At 43.7% G+C, this 20,740-nt stretch overlaps 1 protein-coding gene across 1 annotated transcript in view; it reads left to right on the top strand.

Moving 5' to 3' along the window:
* DCUN1D2 (defective in cullin neddylation 1 domain containing 2) overlaps positions 1–20,740 on the top strand; it is a 596,128-nt gene that overhangs the window by 490,101 nt on the left and 85,287 nt on the right. Inside the window, 1 exon segment of the mRNA XM_044071217.1 lies at positions 2,704–2,716. Coding sequence (XP_043927152.1) covers positions 2,704–2,716 — 13 coding nt within the window.

Raw genomic sequence — 20,740 nt, 5'->3', positions numbered from 1 at the left:
TTTAATAGCTATGTTGTCTGTTGCTTCCCTTTTGTGATTGAGTGCGTTTTTTTGTGTGGTAATCCTTTTGTTTGGCGGGCTAGGCCCGTTTAAGTTAGAGGGCCTTTGCCCTATCTTGTGTTTTGTGTGGTAATCCTTCTGTTTGGCGGGCTAGGCCTGCTTAAGTTAGAGGGCCTTTTCCCTATCTTGTGTCTTTAGTGTTCGGGCGTTTAAGTTAGAGCTCTTTCCACCCTCCCTCCTTGTGTTGCTGAGTGTGCGGTCATGCTTACTTATGTCTGGCAAGGAAAAAAAAGAACATAAGCCATCTGGCTTTAAAAAATGCGCAAAATGTGCATATAAAATGTCTGACTGATGGCCACGCCATCTGTGTTTATTGTCTCGGTGCCATACACTTGCAGGAATCCTGCAGCGTTTGTCATACCTTCTCTTCCAGGGTTTTACAGGAGAGAAAAAATAAACTTATCCTTAAGAGTTTGATTAAACCCTCCATTGAGGAAACTTTAGCGTCTTCTCCCCCCTCAGAGAAGTCCAGGTCTAAGACCAAAAAGAAGTCTCTGGCTCTGGCTAGTTCATCGGAGCCTCCGGAGAAAAGGTCAAAAGCTATATCTCCTTCCTCGGCTCCATTGGTCTCGGAGCCGCAGGAGGTACTGTCTAATGCTATGTCTCCTTCCTCAGCTCCACTGGTCTCGGAGCCGCAGGAAGTCTTGTCTGTTTCAGGTCAGCTTCTTCAACTCCACGGTCGTCTGCACCGAAGGAGGTTGCGGTGGTTCTCGAGCCTGTTTTGGCTCCGATCCCTTTGGAGCCGACTCGGAGCCGTTCCTCCAGTCTTGTCTCTGTTCCGACAGAGAAGGTTTCTCAACCCCCTTCTGTCTCCTCCAAGTCCTCCAGGCTGTCAGATTCGGATGTGGATAGGGTGGTCCAGAGGCTCCTCCAGTCGCCAGTGTTAACTAAATTATTTTCGGCTCCAGAGCGAGCCACGATATCGGTTCTGTTTCTTCCTCCTCCGACAACCTCGGTGTCGTCAGAGCCTGAGTCTGCCGAATCGAGTGAAGTCCTTGGGTCTGCTCCGAAACCTCCTGCTAGTCTTTCGGATCCGACCTCAGCTCCAGCCTTTTCCATCCCTTCTACAGGTTTCGGTACTCTGGTGTCCTCAGTCAAACCCGAGGGGGATACATCGGGGCTTCAGGTTTCGGCTCCGAGTCTCCCCCTTGGTGCTTCGGCTAGGGGTACCCTGACTCCGGTCATGGTCTCGGAGGCGAGTTTTTCATCCGATTCTGGTGGACCTGCCTTCGAGGCTGTGAGGAGCGTGCTGGCCAAGTCCATAGTGACTTTACCTGAATCGGCAACTCCATCCTCAGACGCTGTGACTAGAGCTTCTGGTGCCCTATCTCTGGACAGCTGGGCTCCTAGGCCTGAGGATACCTCCATGTGTGGTCCCCTGCTTTCTGAGGGCCCTTCAGAGTCCGTGCCTGAGGAGCCTCCCAGGAAGAAGTTGTGAAAGAGGAAGCACGTAGACTCCCCAGATGAGTCTGTCACCTCGAACACCGACCTCGATGATGCAGAAGGGTCGTCCTCTGATGATGTCTCATTCTCCGATATCCTGGAGATCTTGAGACAGCGGGGCGACTGGCCATCCAAAAACCTTTCTGAGGAGTCTGTCTTCCTCAAGGCCTTTGGAGCCCAGCCTTCTGCCTCCTGGGTGTCTCCACCCTTCGATGAATTATTGGAGCTTATTGTCGAAGGGTGTGGGAACACCCTGACTCTGTGGAGCCAGTTCCTAGCTGACCCAATAAGTTCTTATCTGCGCCTCCTGGAAAAGAATCTTTGACCAAGGGAGTACCTGTAGATGCTATGGTGGTGGCAGAGGCTTCTACTTCCATCCTCCTAATAAGGAGTCTAGGAATATGGATAGGTATGGGAAGCATACCCTGTCTCAGCGACCTTTACCTTGCGGTCACTGAATTACTTGTGTCATTTTACGAAGCTCCAAAGGGATCTCATAAAGGAGTTGGGAGATACCCTGTCGGGTAACTTGCCTGAGGCGTTGGCCCAATCTGTTAACGCCCAGCTTTCTACCCTTTCTTCCATCGTCAACTCGTCCATGAGGCTCATATGTTATGCAGCCGAGGGGACGGGTAGAGCAGCGAGTTCGTGCATAGCCCTTAGGAGGCAAGCTTGGATGCACTTGTGTCATTTTGCGGAAGCTTTCAAGTCTTCTTTCACGAATGCCCCATTCGACGGGTCCTCCCTTTTTGGACCCAAAGTGAAAGACACCCTCACTAGATGTGAGCAGGAGGGTAAGACTTTGTCTGCTGTTGGGGCCTGTTTTTCGCTTCCCACTAGACCTTATCCCAAGGTTCAGAGGGGAGGGAAAATGTGGTTCAGGAAGTCTCAAAAGTCTTCCCCTGCCCATCAAAGTGACCCCCCCCCCCTCCAGGGGCAGAGGAGGGGGGAATTTTAATGTAAGGCGTCGCCCTAGAGGCGGTGGAGGCCCCCGCAATACAGGAGACTGTGAGTCCTTTCGTGGTTCCTCCTACCAACGTCCCTGAGGGATTACACGACTGTGCGTCTCCGGAGCCAGTCGGGGGTCGTTTTTCAGAGCATCTTCAGGCCTGGGAGTCCATCACTCAGGATCGTTGGGTGCTTCGTATCATCACTGGAGGTTGCACCATTCCCTTTATCCATCCCCCCCCCGCCATCAAGGAGAATCCCGGACGTTCCGCCCAGTCAACGGGATCAGGCAGCAATAGAGGTCTCAAAGCTGCTAGAAAAAGGAGTTCTCCAATCAGTCCTCGCAGACCAGATCGGATTAGGAACTTACTCAAGATTATTTTTGGTGCCAAAAAGAACAGGGGACTTGAGACCCATTCTGGATCTCAGCCATTTAAATTGCTTTGTAAAGAAGTCCAAGTTCTGAATGGTCACGTTGCAATCCATTTTCCCCTTGCTGGAAAAAGGAGTATGGATGTGCTCTATCAATCTCAAGGATGCCTATTATCACATCAAGATAAACAAGGCTTCCAGGAATCATTTATGCTTTCGGCTGGGAGCCAGTCATTTTCAATTCCGGGCCCTGCCCTTTGGTCTCACCACAGCCCCCAGGGTGTTCACCAAGTGTCTGGCAGTGGTGACAGCTCACCTGAGACATCTAGGATTCCAGGTGTTTCCTTATCTAGACGACTGGCGCCTCACCGCCCCCACCAGGCATCTACTTGTTCAAGCCACAAGAGCTACTGTCGAATTGGGCCATCTACTAGGGATTTCATTCCGCTGGGTAAAATCTGTATTGCTGCCATAACAGCATGTTGCCTTTATCGGCGCAGAGCTAGACTCTGTAGAAATGCGAGCTTTCCTACCGGCAGAGAGAAGAATAGTGTTACAGGCCCAAGTTCTGGCTTTACTACCCCGGAAAAAGGCCCAAGCCAGGATGGTTCTTCAGTTGTTGGGATCAATGGTGGCTACCATTCTTCTAGTTCCGTTAGCCAGGTTACACATGCGAATACTTCAGTGGCTCCTTTCGGCCCAGTGGTCATATCAGGAACGCCCCTTGTCCCATCCGATTCTCATCGCGGAGAGATGCCGGCAGGATCTGCGTTGGTGGCTTCTCTCGTCCAACCTGAATCAAGGGAGATCCTTGAGCCCCGTCCCCTATTGCCACTGTAACCACAGACGCCTCCCAGATAGGGTGGGGGGGCATTATCTGGGTGAGACGGTTTAAGGTACGTGGCAAGACCACGAGGTTCACTTGCATATCAATGTTCTGGAGATGAGAGCAGTGCTTCTAGCATTGCAGGCACTTCACAGCTCTCTTCCCAGGGGAACTATTGCGATTCTTTCTGACAATATGTCTGTTGTCTGGTATCTGAACAAGCAGGGAGGAACCAAGTCCTACCCCCTCTGCAGGGAGGCCATGAGAGTGTGGAATTGAGCGATCGTTTCCCAGCGCTTTCTAGTGGCAACACACATTCCAGGGAAGTCCAATGTGATAGCAGACAGGCTGAGCAGAGCTATTCTGATGCCTCACGAGTGGTCCCTGAACGATCAAGTGGCTGCTCAGATCTTCTCCAGGTGGGGCCTTCCCTACTGCGACCTCTTTGCCAGCCCCCTGAATGCGAAGTGCAGCAGTTTTTTCACTCTGATCCCCCCACAGGGGGGAGTCACCCAGGGATGCTCTAGTCCACGATTGGCCCTCCGGTCTGCTCTACTCCTTCCCGCTGGTCCCTCTTCTGCCAAGAGTGATTCAGAAGGTTACCTGCTTAGGAAGCAAGATGATTTTGATTGCACCACTCTGGCCCCGTCAAGTTTGGTTCCCCTTCCTTCGGAAGTATGCGGTGGATGGTCCTTGGATTCTGGACCCAGCTCCAGACCTATTGACTCATCAGTCAGGACAGCTCCATCCATCCCTACGAACTCTCAAGCTTGCTGCCTGGCTTCTCCACTTTCCACCTTAGTCAAACAGCATATCCTTACCCCAGAAGTAGTACATATTCTGTCCTCCTCCCACAAGTCTTCTACTAGGAAAATATACTCTAGTAAATGGAAGAGATTTGCAATTTGGGCACAGCAACGTGATCTTGATCCCCTTATAGCCCCTGTGTCGGCGGTGTTAGATTTCTTAGCAACACTATTTAGACAGGGTTCGGCTGCCTCCACTATTAAGGTTCAGTTGGCAGCAATCTCTAATTATCATGTTGCATATGAGCCTTCCCTCATGGGTCATAAGCTGTGTAAAGCCTTTCTGAAAGGAGCCTGGTTGCTTCTCCCTCCGATTTCGCAACTCGTTTTGCCATGGGATTTAAATGTGGTGCTCAGAGCTTTAACGTCTTCTCCCTTTGAGCCGGCAGCCTCTTGCGAATTGAAATTTTTGTCATGGAAGACTGCCTTTTTGGTAGCCATAACTTCAGCCAGAAGGGTATCGGAGCTTCAAGCCCTTTCTGTTAAACGTCCTTATTTGATTTTTCATAAGGACAGAGTATCTGTCAGACTTAATCCTTCCTTTCTACTTAAGGTCTCTTCTGCCCTTTGTCTCGACCAGTCTATTGAGCTTCCGGTCTTTTTTCCATGGTTTTCCAACAAAGCGGAATACAAATTTCACCAGTTGGATGTGCATAGACAACTAGGTTTTATTTAAATAGGACACAACAGGAGAGGAATTCAGATCAGTTGTTTGTGTCCTTTTCGGACAATAGAATTGGCAGATCTGTAACTAAGGGCACCATAGCTAAGTGGATTAGGGACTGCATCTCATTTATTTATGCATTAGCAGGTAGGCATCTTCCCTTTCCAGTTAAGGCGCATTCTACCAAGCCTATGTCAACTTCAGTGGCTTTTCATGCTAGACTATCCATAGATGAGATATGTGCAGTGGCTACTTGGACTTCTCCACATACCTTTATTTCTCATTACAAACTGGACGTGGCCTTTAGAGGTCGGGCTTCCTTTGGTTCCACAGTGCTCAGGAGTGTTTTCCAGTCAGCCTCCCAGGATTTAGGTGCTAGGGACGCTGTCCCATCAGTAATGAATGTAGGCGAGATAGGATCACGTTATATCTTTTAGTTATGTATTTACCATAACGATAGATGTATGTGATCCATCTCGCCTACATTCTTATGTACCCGCCCTCCTTCCCCCTACCTGTTGGACTTGGAGGAAACTTGTATTCTGATCCCTCTGAGGATATTATTGTTTCTCTCCTCTTACATATATACCCTTGTGGTGTGGTGTATGTGGGAAGATGATATTGGGGCAAACAAGATCTGGGGGTTTGGGCGTGGTGCATCCTGGGATACAGGGTTAGCCCAGCCAATGAGAGACTTTGTGCTAGTTATAACAGCCGAGTCTGAGCCGATTCTCGGCTCCGAGCCAGTCAGAAATGAATGTAGGTGAGATGGATCGCATACATCTATCGTTATGGTAAGTACATAACTAAAAGTTCCAGGGCATGGAGGGATAAAGCTTTGACTGTACAATAAGTGACCCAAGTTCATGTAGCTGTTCAGATGTTTGTAGGAGCAGGCTAGGGGAGGATAGGAGTGAGCATTTGTTTGCTGAGGAGCCCACCCCCAAGGGTAAACAGGCAGCTGTGGCTCACCACAAGGGGGATTCTGAGTGGGAGTACTAGATGTTATCTAGTAAAGCTCAAGCTGTCATGGTGCTTGGCACCAGTCAAGCTGAGGAGAATTCAGCAGAGGTGCAGTTCACTTCGAGAGAGCAGTATTGGGCTCTGAGGAGCTGCTGAGAGGAAGGATAGTCCGCCTGCCCTATGACCAGCAGGCTGGCATGCTCTTTACTTGGGAAGTCACAGAGGGCTGATTGGTATTCCTAGGTGGGAATGAATGGCTTGTAGGGCACCTGTCCAGCTCAGGAATAACTGGCTCCCTTGTCCCTGGAACAAATGGGCTGATTGAGTGTCATTAGTGGAACCATCGGTCAAGGTCTTGGAAGGAGAGGACAAAAAAAAGGGAAAAAGAAAATGTTATAGATATTATTAGTTTACCATTCATGTGAAGCAGAGTTCGTCGCTGCACTTGAAAATTCAAGTGAAAGTTGGATCAGTGGCTGGGGAACTGCAAATATGCCACTGATCTGGTGCCTGTGTATCTATTAGAGAGAGGATGCTTGTAAATGCTCGGCTATGTTTGCCCAAGTATATATACTCGCGTAAGACCCTAGGGAACCAGTATATGTCAGACTTTATTGGGAAGAGTGGCTAGGCTTAAAAAGGCCCATTGGGCCAATAGCGTAGTATTCTACTGTGATGCTGGATCTTAAAGAAATCTCTCACTTTCTCAAAGCTTTCATTTTACTGTTCTGCTTAAATGCATAACACTAGTGGATTTTCTATCAGGAAGTTGTACTGTGTACTTTTTTCATTATTTTATGTTGTGTTCTAGCTGCGAGCATAAAAAATAGACATTTATATACCCTGAACCAATTTTACTTTTTATTACAATTGTCTTTTTTTTGGAAATACAGCTACTTTATTCATCACTTCTGGTCATATCATTTAGCAATGACTGATCAGCAAATGATTCCATCTGTCTGGAGGCTTTCATTAGTAATCAGATATAAGGAAAGTAAAACAGTTTTGTACATATGTCTAATCCCAGTACCAGAGTATATTCTTTAGTCAAGACATAGAAATTCACATATATTTATATATCTACATTTTAACACAAATCCATTTTCCCATAATCAGCCCTTTTCACTCCTATCCTTTTTGTATTTGTGAGCTTTAGTCTTCTAAACAAATCTTTATCCCTTTCTTTTTTAACCTCTTCCACCATGTCAGATCTGGCCATGAAATGAGACTGACCTATAAAAAAGTATCAGATGTAACACAAACATTTTAATTGCTTGGATCCTTTGGTCCAGGTCAGTTTTGACCCTTTACCTTTTCTTAAGCAAACTTGTAAATTGTCATAACCTTACGTTCCAAGATTTTTCAATAGAATCCTGAAATCTTGTTGCCATCTACAGCCCTAAATATTTAATACTAAAATGACCCCATAAACTAGGGTAATTTTGTATCAACAGGATAGATGGAATGTGCTTCACACAAATTGTTTTTGTTTTGTCCTCGTTAATTTTTAACTAGCTAATTCTCAATTGTCTTAAAATTTCCCATAACTGGTTCATATCCCTCTCAGAGTCCGTTAAAAAGATGCTCACATCATGAGCAAACATGGCTAATTTGCATTGGATAATTCTTATGGGCCAGCATTTTATGTAGGATTACTCTTATCTTGACCATCTGTGGTTCCAGATGTAGTGCAGACAGAAGTAGTGAAAGGGGGCAACCCTGTCTGGTGCCTCTGTCCACCTAAAGTTTGAAAGCATCTCACCATTTATTTTAATTATCACAGTAGTCCCTCCATATAAATTCTGAAGCCACTTGATGGCAAGTGGGAAACCCCATGCTTTTAACACCTCCCATAAGTATGGCCAGTGAACCCTGTCAGATGTTTTATTTTCAAGTCCCATCCCATAAGGGATCATTTGTTTTTTCGGATGTCCTGTGTATTAAGTCAACAAATCGAATGTTATCAAAAGTTTGTCTGCTCTTGACAAAACCACACTGATAATAATGTATTAACTGATGGAGCAAATGTGCTATTCTATTGGCTGCAAAACTCTGTAAGTAAATGTTTTGTAATCATGATTCAAAACCGATATGGGCCAATAAGAGCTTATAATAGAGGGATCCTTTCTTTCAGTATTACTGACAATGCTGCATCAAACTATCAAGATGACACTTCTGATGTATCCAGTATTCTGTTAAACTGTTTTTTCCATGACAGTATAAGAGCCTTGCCCTCCTTCCTTCTGTACCTCAATAGGAAGTCCATCCTATCTTGTCAACTTCCAGTTTAATTTTGAGGTCTGAAATTGTACTTAGGCCAACTCTTTATGTATCTGTCAACCTTTGGAAAGTTAAACTCTCCATAAAGTTCACATACTGACAGTTGTGAAATTTTGTGCCAGAAAAATAATTTTCTTCCATATTTTTGTATGACACTAGTTTAGTTGATATGTTTGTCTTTTCTTAGAAAATGCAGATGCGTTAAGAAGTCCATCATTGATGACCATTAGGAGTGATGGCTTATGGGATATGCTTTAGGAATGATTAGCATGTAAGACTTTCCCAGTCTTTTTGTCACTCTTCACTTTTCCATCATGCATCTCTCTCTCACCATTTTTTCCTTGTCATTCTTCACCTTTTATCAAAGGAAAAAAAAAACGCAGGCTAGCTTTTTGAGAAAATCCTTCTGCAAATGTGTTTGCAAACCCCCACACACACACACACACTCTTCTCTTTCATCCCTTGCCAATGGGTTGTTTTCGTCAGTTTTGCATTCAGAAGGTTTTTTTTATTATTATTATTTTATTTTATTTTGCATGACTGGGCCTAGACCCTCTGACTTATCCTTGTAATCGCCACCCTCATATTCAGCTCTGCCATTCCACCTGCTGGTAAACACTTCTGGATTTTCTGCTACCTAGGGCAATCGCATAGAGTAACTCACTGTACAGTTTGCCTAGGTTTAAGCAAAGCCAGTAGATAATGAAATGCATAGTACTTTGGGTTAAAACACCTGCCTAACAGCTTCAGGGTCTGAGGTTCAATCTTGACTTCTAGTCTCTGTATTTATGGAGTTTAAATATTCTTGCCGTGTCTCTCTTTTTTTGAAAGCTTTGGTAGTCTCTCACCCTCTAAAATGTGTTGGTTCATTGGTTACATTAAATTCTCTCTCTCTTTATATATATATATATATATATATATATATATATATATATATATATATACACACACACACACACACACACACATTCGTGGGTGTGTGTGTGTAAATATGCAAGTATGTGTGTATACATATATATATTGTATAATGTATGTATGTATGTGTATGTATGTATGTGTATATATGTATATGTATATGTATATATATATATATATATATATATATATATATATATATATATATATATATATATATATATATATATGGATTCCATACATTTGGTCGAATTACACTTAGTCGAAAATGATTCCAGGCATTTCACTTCACTGAAAGCTCACTTGGTCTAAGTTCATTTGGTCGAAAATGGAATATAGCCCCTGCCCCACTGCAGTGCAACCCTGGAGTGAGAATATTAAATAAGGGTGTGTGTGGGGGGCACAACCAAGTGAGCTTTCAGTGAAGTGCAATGCCTGGTATCATTTTCGACTAAGTGTAATTCGACCAAATGTATGGAATCCATATATATATATATATATATATATATATATATATATATATATATACACACACACACACACAAATAAATGTGTATATGTACAGTGGATATAAAAAGTGTACACACCCCTGTAAAAATGCCAGGTTGTTGTGATATAAAACAATGACACCACAATATATAATTTCAAAACTTTTCCCACCTTTAATGTGACCTATAACCTGTATAATTCAATTGAAAAACAAACAAATATGTTGGGGAAAAATATAAAAAAAAAAACGTGCAATGAGCTGGTTGCATAAATGTGCACACCCTTAAAGTAAATACTTTGTTGAAGCACCTTTTGATTTAATTACAGCATTCAGTCTTCTTGGGTACACACCTGCCATTAATTAAAGATATTCTGATTAACCCCAAATAAAGTTCAGCTGTCATAGTAGGATTTTCCTGACATTTACTCCTTTTCCTGCTACAGCAAAAGTCATGGTTTGCAGAGAGCTTGCAAAGCATCATAGGGATCTCTTTGCTGAAAGGTATCAATCATAAGGGTACCAAAAAATTGCCCAAGCAGTGGATATACCATGGAACACAGTGAAGACAGTCATCAAAAAGTGGAGAAAATATAGGACAACAGTGATGATGGAAAGAACTGCATGTCCCTCCAGAATTGATGAAAAGACAAGGCCAAAACTAGTCAAGGATGCTGCCAAGAGACCTAGAGCAACACTGAAGGAGCTGCAGGAATTTCTGGCAAGTGCTGGTTGTGTACTACATGGGACAGCAATTTCCTGTATTCTCCATATGTCTGGGCTATAGGGTAGGGTTGCAAGACTGAATCCTTTTCTTACACAGAAAAACATCCAGGCCCCCCTAACATTTGCAAAACAGTACATCAAGTATACAAAAAACGAGGGAAAATGTGTTATGGTCTGATGAGACATGGTTGAACTTTTTGGCCACAATTCCAAAAGGTATGTTTGGTGCAAAAACAGCACTTCGCATCACCAGAAGAACACCATCTCCACGGTGTAGCATGGTGGTGGGAATATCATGTTTTGAGGTTGCTTTTCTTCAGGTGGAACTGGCGCTTTAGTCAAGGTGGAGGGAATTTTGAACAGTTCCAAATACCAGTCACTTTTGGTCTAAATCCTTCAGGCATCTGCTTGAAAGCTGAAGATGAAGAGAAATTTCACCTTTCAGCACTACAGTGACCCCAAGCATACATCCGAATCAACAAAAGAATGGCTTCATCAGAAGAAAATTAAAGTTTTGGAATGGCCCAGCCAGAGCCCAGACCTAAATCCAATAGAAAATTTGTGGGGTGACCTGAAGAGGGCTGTGCACAAGAGATGCCTTCACAATCTGACAGGTTTGGGAGCTCTTTTGCTAGGAAGAGTTGGCAGGTATTGCCAAGTCAAGATGTGCCATGCTGATAGACGCCTACCCAAGAAGACTGAATGCTGTAATTAAATCAAAAGGTGCTTCAAGAAAGTATTACTTTAAGGGTGTGCACACTTATGCAACCAGCTTATTGTACATTTTTTTATATTTTTCCCCTAACAGATTTGTTTGTTTTTCAATTGACTTGTACAGATTATAGGTGACAAAGTGGGAAAGGTTTTGAAATGATTTATTGTGGTCTCATTTTTTTATATCACAAAAACCTGGCATTTTAACAGGGGTGTGTACAATTTTTATATCCACTGTATGAATGTATGTATGTGTGTGTGTGTATATACATATATATATATATATATATATATATATATATATATATATATATATATACACACACACATATATATCTATCTATATGTATGTATGCACACACACACACACACACACACACACACACACACATATATATATATATATATATATATATATATATATATATATATATATATATATAGGTTTACCATCATAATATTGAATGACAAAATGTAATTATCATTTGGTCGAAAAATCAGATCCCAACCCAAAACATTGAATTGTCAAAATGTCTACAGTCATTAAACTGAAAAAGTAATGAGATCAACTCTGCTATTTCCACACACACCCCCACTTAAATATATCAACTCCAAGATCACACAACAGTGCAGAAATGGGCAAATTCAATAATGTCTGCATTGTGAGTTTAGACTAATTTCAACATTTTGAGTATTCAGTGTAGTGTGTTCAACCAATTCAGTTTCAACCATTTGTCATTCAGTGTTATGATGGTAAACCACTGATCCCGAGAACTATCGACCTATTAGCCTGATGAGCCTGGTCTGCAAGGCCATGGAACATATCATCATGAAACTCATAAACAAAGACATTGGTAACTTCCAAACTCTGGATCCCACCCAGTTCGGGTTTGTGAAAGGCAGATCATGCCTCCTGAACCTGATCGACTTCTTTGAGGCAGTCACCAAAGCCGTGGATGAGGGTAAGGTGGTTCACACAGCCTATCTTCACCTCGCCAAGGCTTTCGACACCATCCCCCATTCTGGAATTATAGCTAAACTCACTAAACTAGGTATAAATCCCTACATCACAAGATGGGTTGCCAACTGGCTCCCTGACAGAACCTCACTGTAAAAGTTGCAGACTCCAAATCTGACCTCAAAGCAGTTACAAGTGGAGTAAAACAGGGTTCCGTCCTGGGACTTCTCCTGTTTTGTATCTACTTCTCCGAAGTACAGGCTAACACAGAAGGCCTCTGGCTAACGAAGTTCGCAGATGACTGCAAACTAGGAGCCATAGTCAAGTCCCCAAATGATGTGGACATCCTACAGAAGGGCCTCACTGGGACAGATGCCTGGTGTCAGAGCCATGGCCTCAATGCCAAAAAGTGCAGTGTCATTCCCCTTTGGTTAAAAACTCTGTACCCATGAACTACAACATAGGCAGTAATTTACTTAACACTGAATGCGTGATAAGAGACCATGGGATCCAGGTGGACAGTAGTCTCTCCTTTGATAGTCACATCGCCACAGTAGTCAGGAAGTCTTTCTACATGGCACACCTCATCATAAAAGGGTTCTCATCCAAGAAAAAAAGAGGTCATTGTTCCCCTCTACTCGTCACTCATTAGACCCATTATAGAGTACAACGCCCCTTTTAGAATGTACCTCACAAGACATTTGCAGCAGCTAGAAAGGCCACAGAAGTACCTCACAAAGAGGATTACTGGCCTCAAATGCCCTACAATGACGCCTCAAAAAACTCCAGCTTTACTCTGTAGCATATAGCCTACTCTGAGGTGATCTCTGCCTAACATATAAAGCTATGTCAAACCCAGAGCTGTTGGACATGCTACACCTAAAGAAATCTCAATCCCTCCGAGCTGCACGCTCTAGGGACCTAAACCTTGTCACCACAATAAACAGGACACGCTGGAGGGATAGATTCCTGTCCCAGAGACTTCCTGTCTTCTGGAACAAGCTACCCATCTGTGTCAAGCAAAGTTCTTCATTAGCACTCTTCAAGAAAAATCTTGAGTGGATGGGAAATAGGAAATACACCCCGGGGATCACTTCTGTGTCTCTGCTCGACAGTGGGCACAGGAAAATAGCTTTCTTGATTGGCGTAAGCCATGGAACCTTGCTGGCTAGGCTTACGTAGGCCCTTGGGCCGATAGCCTAGTACCTACCTATGAACCTATATATGTGTGTGTGTGTGTATGTGTGTATGTATATATATATATATATATATATATATATATATATATATCTTGTGCCTTGAGTCATGGCTGTAAAGGTACTGTGGTTCTGACCACATACCTGTGTAACAAATGGTAAAAAAGCAATTTTCAGACTTTCTTAGTTTTGCAGGCTGTATCTGCTATGCAGGCAAAGCATCAAACCAATCAGTGTTTAACTCTGTTAGCTTCTAAGAAAATTAATAAAACACTTTCCTCCTAAAAGAAGTTGAAGAAAATGTAATATTTAACAAAATGAGTCTCTCTTGAGGTGATGCCTCCTTTTCTTATTGTGGCTGCATTAGATTTAGCCTCCTCTTCTTTGGATCAAAGGCAGTCTTGCCCAGACTTAATTGAAAATTAATCCAGTCAACCCACAAGGAAGTCTGTGAAGATCCCTCAAGTCTTTTTTGTTCAGTCTGCATTAACTCTCGTTCCTGCTGTTTGGCCCTCTTCTGTTCATTAAAGGTATGAAATAGCCAGATTCCTTGGTCTGTGCGGTGGTACAGCGGTAGCGTTGTTGCCTCACAGAGGTTCTCCTGATCAATTCTTGGCTGGAGTGCCTTCTGTGTGGAGTCTGAATGTCCTCCCCGCGGTCGAGTGGCCTCCGAAAGACATGTGTGAATGAGTGTGCCTTCGTTGAAGGTGGGGCGTCGGGTTGGCAAATCGGCGCCATAAAATCTACTGCCAATCATTAGCGGACCGGAGTTCCGCTGTGGCGACCCCTAACCAGGAAAAGCCAAAAAGACAAACAACAAATTCTTTGGTCTGTCCCCAGTTTATCCCAAAATAGATTAATCTTTTATAAGCAGTCTGTAGCCTTGAAGCCAGGAAATCTAATCTTCCTCTTATTCAGGGTACCAGTGTACTTATAATTTCCTTCTGTGTGCTATGTTCTTGTAGAGCCAGTGTCTCAGAAACCAGTAACTCCAGTTGTGCCTTCTGTTCCACTGATTGCGGCCATTTTCTCTCAGTTGTTCGCCCTTTTGATATTCCTTACAGTAATGTCTGTGCTTTTTATACATCCATTTTTGCTATACTGGTTTTACTGTCATCATTTCTATAATAGATAGTCTCATCATCTACCCTTGTGGTACCAGAGCTGATTTTCAGATTCTTGGTATCCTGTTCCTAGGTACCACTGTAATTATTTTTCATGAAGTCCGGGATCTTGGTGCCTGTTTTTCTGGTGACAATAGCCCTGGTGGCAGGTCTAATATAGTTATTTAATTTGGAACCCCTTGCAGTAACGTTTGGCCTACAAGGGACCTCCTGATAACCTACAATGCAGTGGTGGAATCTTCAACCCAAACTTTTGTTGCAAGACTCTTCTTAGGTCTCCATTGTGCCAAATTGTAAAGGGGCGCATTGAGCCTTCTTGTTTTGTTTGCATATGTAACTCTATACCCATCCACCTATTTCTTTCATTAGTAACGCATTTAGAAGGCAGTGTTTTCTTAGCTTGAAGTGGTTCAGCCATTCAGCTTAAGGAATAGGATTATAGTTGCAAACCAGGAAATATTTTCTTCTGGAGCATTGGGAGTATTGAAGATACTAAACGTAGTTAAGCACTGCAAGAAAGTCCTACATTCCAAAGTGGAAAGTATTTTTTTCAGGATGATCAGAAGCATAAGGATTAGATCAATCTAAAATCCCTTTTCTTAATGCCACTCTGGTGGCATAGAGGGGAAAAGCTCTGACTACAACCCAGTTAACCCAGGTTTGATTTGTACGTTGGACTACTGATGGAGCAACTGGAAAGTATGTGTGTGTGTGTCCCTAGGAGGGTAGGTGGTCCTGGAGGCATGTCGTGTGATGATTTCTGGCACAGGTGGAAGATGTTGCTGGGAGAGGCATAGTCCTAAGGGGGGAATTCTAGCTGGGGTGAAGTGCTTTATGTCCCCATTGCTTGCCCACCCCCTGGCCATCATCTTCAGATCCATGAGGGAAGGAAGAGAGAAACAGGGTAGATTCTATAAGTACCCCCCCCAGTAGAAGATGGACAGAATGCCCCCCCCCCCAAGTACACCCTTTAGAATCCTCACTTGCCCTGGTTTCAAATTCAGACTTTGGACAGAGGTTGATTGGAGTGCCATTAGACCCAGTGAAGGACATCGGGCGCTGGGATGCCTGTCAGATTTAATGAAAGAGAGAGAAAGAATTAAGCATCGCATTTCTTAAACTGTTAAATCATTATAATCATCTGTTTAATTGAAGAGTGAGCCTGATTAGCGTCTAAGTGCATGTCTCTTCACTATAACCATATGTTTCTGCATTACCTTTTGTGGCATTTGATTCTACAGTTAGATTTCTTAATGGAGTTTTGCTTTTAAGGTTCATAGTTTTTTATTAGGCTAATAACCACCAGAGTTTTTTTATAAGCTGAGCCATGCAACCCAATCCAGTTTTTTCCCGGAGTACCTTGAGTGCCTGTATGGTATGTTAGTAAGGTTATTTTGGAGGGGGTATGTTAGCTAGGTAACATCCAGACTCTGCTACACTTTGCTGTGAAGGAAAGGTTAGTTTGCTGTTATTTTTTGTATTTCTGTATTGCCTTTCTATATTTTGAATACTGTAGTTTGTTTTCTTTACCTTGTGTTTTGCTTGCATTCTGTTTTAACAGCATATTAAAACTTCAAAAGAGACCACAGCTCTCTCTGTTCTGAGTCAGGCAGACTTTTTTCCCTCCCACCCATTTAAGTTGTCTTGTTAAATACCACTGTCTTTCTAGTTGCCCGCCTCTTATGTTAATCTGACCATATGTCTCATTTCTCTCTACTTTCACTGGCTTATGTGAGTAATCACAAAACCATCACTTTTGAAATCCCACCCCTTCAATTATTTAAATTTATTGGCTATCCTACAGTATTTCATAGTACCAAAGTACAAAAGTGACCACCCCTTTCAGTCCATCTTGCTGTTTTAAAAATAGTAACTCTCCACTAAACCTTAACTTTTTAAACAGGTAAAACTCAAGTTACCTACTTTCACATCTAACTTCTCTAGTGCACACTGCAGAGTGCATTCTTTTCAATCTTACCTTAAGCATCCCTGTGACTAGCACTTTCTCTAATACCTGCTGGAAAGCACTAGGAAGCCTTAAACTCATACAAACACTGCACTCTCCTTGTTAACAAGGAGAAATTAATAGTAGGCACTAAACAGCCTATAATTGCAAAGTACCTTGCTAAGGAAACCGCTCCTATACTTTACAAAGAAAAAAAAAAAAGCCCCAAACCAGGCATGTCCAAGGGTCAGCTTCCAGTGATTTCTCCTGTCCACCTGGTGAATCTGGGCATACTGGGGCAATGCAGCAATTGCCTCATGTACACAGACAACCCTCTCCTCCTACCACCCAACACTACAACCTGTGAGAGATGCACTTATATAGCCAAAATGGAAGCAAAGCTCTCTCCACCCAAGATTGTGCTAAACAGTCAAGAGGAGAAGGTCCCACACTACACGTCAAGCAACACATAGCCCTTCTAAACACGCACCACCAAACACCCACATATAGCAACACTAAATCCACATATGCAGAGGCCCTTAACTGTAACCTGCCCAAGCAACAAAGACCTCTGAAGCTGAAACGCAAACAAACACCAATCACAACCAATGTGTCACATAGTTCACAACACCAGTGTGCCACCCAGCAACAGCCCCTAAGGCAAGACAATGTACCTAACACTTTAGTCATAGGTGACTCTATAGTCCGGCACACTGATGTCCCTCTCACCAGGTTGAATAAGGAGAAAGTTACAGTCAGCTGCCTGTCGGGTGCCAGGATCCGCCACATAACGCATGCACTCAAGTCACTCCACAACAAGTACAAATATGACTCTGTCATTGTCCATGTTGGAGTGAATGACTTGAGACGTACCTCCCTGGACTACATGAAGAGACATGGAAGCGCTCTCGGATGATGTGGCCCAGGCAGGTATGACCCTAGCCCTGAGTAGCATCCTGCCTTCGTCCAGAATGATACCACAATATAAGGATAAAATGATTGACTTCAACAATTGGCTAAGCTTATGGTGTCATTCAAAGGGGATCCAGTATCTGTCTGCATGGGATGACATGATTGACAGACCACGATGCTTTGCCAGAGATGGTCTGCACCTGTCGCCCCTGGGATTCAGGTTACTGGCTAAGGTTCTTGCCACCCTATAGTGCCTTTTTTAGGCAAACTTCAAAGATCAAAACCACCACCATAACAGGTACAAGTATGCAAAATCTGAAGGTAATGCTACTCAATGCTAGAAGTCTAAACCTCAAAATGCACTCTCTCGAGGCACTCCTAAAAATGGAGAACATCGATATCTGTGCAGTAACTGAGACCTGGTTCAAGGCTCCAGAGAGCACCCCTGCAATACCAGGCTACAACTCTTACCACACTTTTCGGCCACCAAACCAGGACCGAAACACTAAAGGTGGAGGAGTGTCAATATTCACCAAGGATATTCACACCACCAGGCTAGTTGGCCAACACAATGTGTCTGAAATTCTCCAAGTGCAACTAACACTAGGTAAGACTGCAATCCAAATTGTAGCTTGCTACAGATCCCCACCATACCCCAAGATTCTCACTACACCTTTCTAAACATACTGGAAAATATTAAGATAGAACCAAACACCCTAATACTGGGTGATTTTTAACTACCCTGCCATTAACTGGGAAAACTACTCATGTCCCAACACCTTTGCAACGGTTCTTGGAATTCATAAATTCCAACGCCCTGGATCAACTAATCCATAGTCCCACCAGGGCTCCAATATCCTAGACCTGGTCATTACCAACATGGGAAATCAATGCTCCATACCTATGGTCACCCCTCATTAGTCAGGTCTGACCATAAGCTAATCACCCTTAACATCCACATCCCACCCCACCCCCAGTAAAGAAACCACCATAAAAACTTCTCTAAAGCCAACTTCATGCTTCTCAAGTCAGAAGTGACAAACTTCATGACACCCATGCAGACGGAACTGAAAGTTCAACTGCTGAATCCTACACTACGGCACTGTACGAGCACATCCACTCATGCATGAATCGTGCCATCCCAAATAGAACCAAAATGCTCTCATCCAAAAAGGAAGCCAATCTGGTGGTCCCCTGCCATAAACAAACTTTACAACAAAAGGAAGAAACTTTTGCAGAAAAGAGGAAAATCCCAGGATGCCAAAAACTCCCTTACTAGCCTCAGTAAGAAACTGAGATGCCTCATAAAATCCTCCAAAGCTAGTTACGAAAAGAAAATTGCCAAAGATTCCAAAGACAACCACAAAGCATTCTATAATTATGTCAAGAATCTAAATGGCAATGCTCAGATCTGCTCTGAGCTAAAACAGAATGGCATTAAATATACTGATCCGAAGGATATTGGCAGTATCCTGGCAGATCGATTCAGTGCCAACTTCACCCCACTCTCACCCCCTAAATGGCCCATCTCAATACCGGAAGATTGCCAAATTCCAGTAATAACGGCCACACAGGTACAAAACGCACTCTCTAAAGCCAAGAATACAGCATCCATGGGACCAGATGACATCCCGGGCTGTGTACTACATGAACTACAATATGAACTGGCACCTCACCTAAGTGTCATGTTTAATCATAGCCTCACCTCAGGTTTCGTGCCCACTGAGTGGCGCAGAGCTATAGTTATCCCAATCCACAAGGGGATCCACCTTGGATCCCGGAAACTACCGTCCCATCAGTCTGACAAGCCTTATCTGCAAGGCCATGGAGCGTATTATCATGGAACTTATAAACAAAGACATTGGCAACCTTCAAACACTGGACCCCACCCAGTTTGGGTTTGTGAAGGGCCGATCTTGTCTCCTGAACCTGACTGACTTCTTTGAATCAGTCTCCAGAGCCATGGACAAGGGTAAGGTGGTCCACACAGCCTATCTAGACCTTGCCAAGGCCTTTGACACCATCCCCACTCTGGAATCATAGATAAACTTACTAAGTTGGGCATTAATCCCTATGTCACCCAATGGGTTGCTAAATGGCTTACTGATAGAACCCACACTGTAAAAGTAGCCGACTCCAAATCCAGCTCCAGACAAGTGACAAGTGGAGTACCTCAGGGTTCAGTCCTGGGGCCGCTCTTGTTTGGCATCTACTTCTCTGAAGTACAGGTCAACACTAAGGGACTCTGGCTAACAAAGTTTGCAGATGACTGCAAACTGGGAGCCATTATTGAATCCCCAAATGATGTGGATACTCTACAAAAGGGCCTTACAGAAACAGATGCTTGGTGCCAGAGCCATGGGCTCAAGCTCAATGCCAAGAAATGTATTGTTATCCCTTTGGGAAAAAACATGTATCCATGAATTACCATATAGGTGGCAGTACACTAAACACAGAAAGTGTGATAAGAGACTTAGGGACACAGGTGGACAGTGGTCTCACCTTCGATATCCACATCGCCACAACAGTCAGGAAATCCTTCTATGTGGCACACCTCATCACGAAGGACTTTTCATCCAGAAAAAAGGAGGTCATTGTCCCACTGTACTCATCCCTCATTAGACCCATTATAGAATACAATGCCCCATTTGGTATGTACCTCTCAAGACATCTGCAACAACTGGAAAGGCCTCAGAAATACCTCACTAAACGAATCACAGGCCTAAAGCAGATGCCCTATGCTGACCGCCTTAAAAAACTCCAGCTATACTCTGTCGCATATCGTCTACTCAGAGGCGATCTCTGCTTAACATACAAGGCCATGTCAAACCCAGAGCTGTTGGACATGCTACACTTAAAGAAATCCCAATCCCTCAGAGCTACACGCTCCAGGGATCTAAACCTTGTCATCACAATAAACAAAACATGTTGGAGGGATAGGTTCCTGACCCAGAGACTCCCCAGACTCTGGAATAGATTGCCCATACATGTCAAGCAGAGTGCCTCTTTGGACCTCTTCAAGAGGAACCTTGACGATTGGATGGGAGAAAGGAAATTCACCCCAGGGATCATGTCAGTCGCCCTGCTAGACAGGGGTCCAGGAAAGTAAATAATGTGGGAAGAAATATTCACGGAATTGTTATGGCTAGGCTTGTATAGGCCCTAGGGCTGATAGCCTAGTACTAACCTATGAACCTATGAACATGGGGGCCAGACCAGGGGGAATGTGTGATTTCTCATCCTGTAATCAAGGTTTTGTTTTAATAGGGTCAGGGATGATCTCTGTGCCCTTTTTGTCCAATGTATTGCAGTTTCAGAGTTGGTATACTTAGGGGGGTGTTTGGGTGCAGCCCCCCCACTTGGGTGGGTTTAAATTTGTTCCTGTTAGTTGTTTTGTCCTG

This window comes from Protopterus annectens, chromosome 5.part0 (genome assembly GCF_019279795.1).
Source record: "Protopterus annectens isolate FY-2018-M chromosome 5.part0, PAN1.0, whole genome shotgun sequence".
In the NCBI taxonomy this organism is placed as follows: domain Eukaryota; kingdom Metazoa; phylum Chordata; order Ceratodontiformes; family Protopteridae; genus Protopterus; species Protopterus annectens.
The sequence above is the reverse complement of the archived record's forward strand: the minus strand, read 5'-3'. Positions and strand labels throughout refer to the sequence as shown.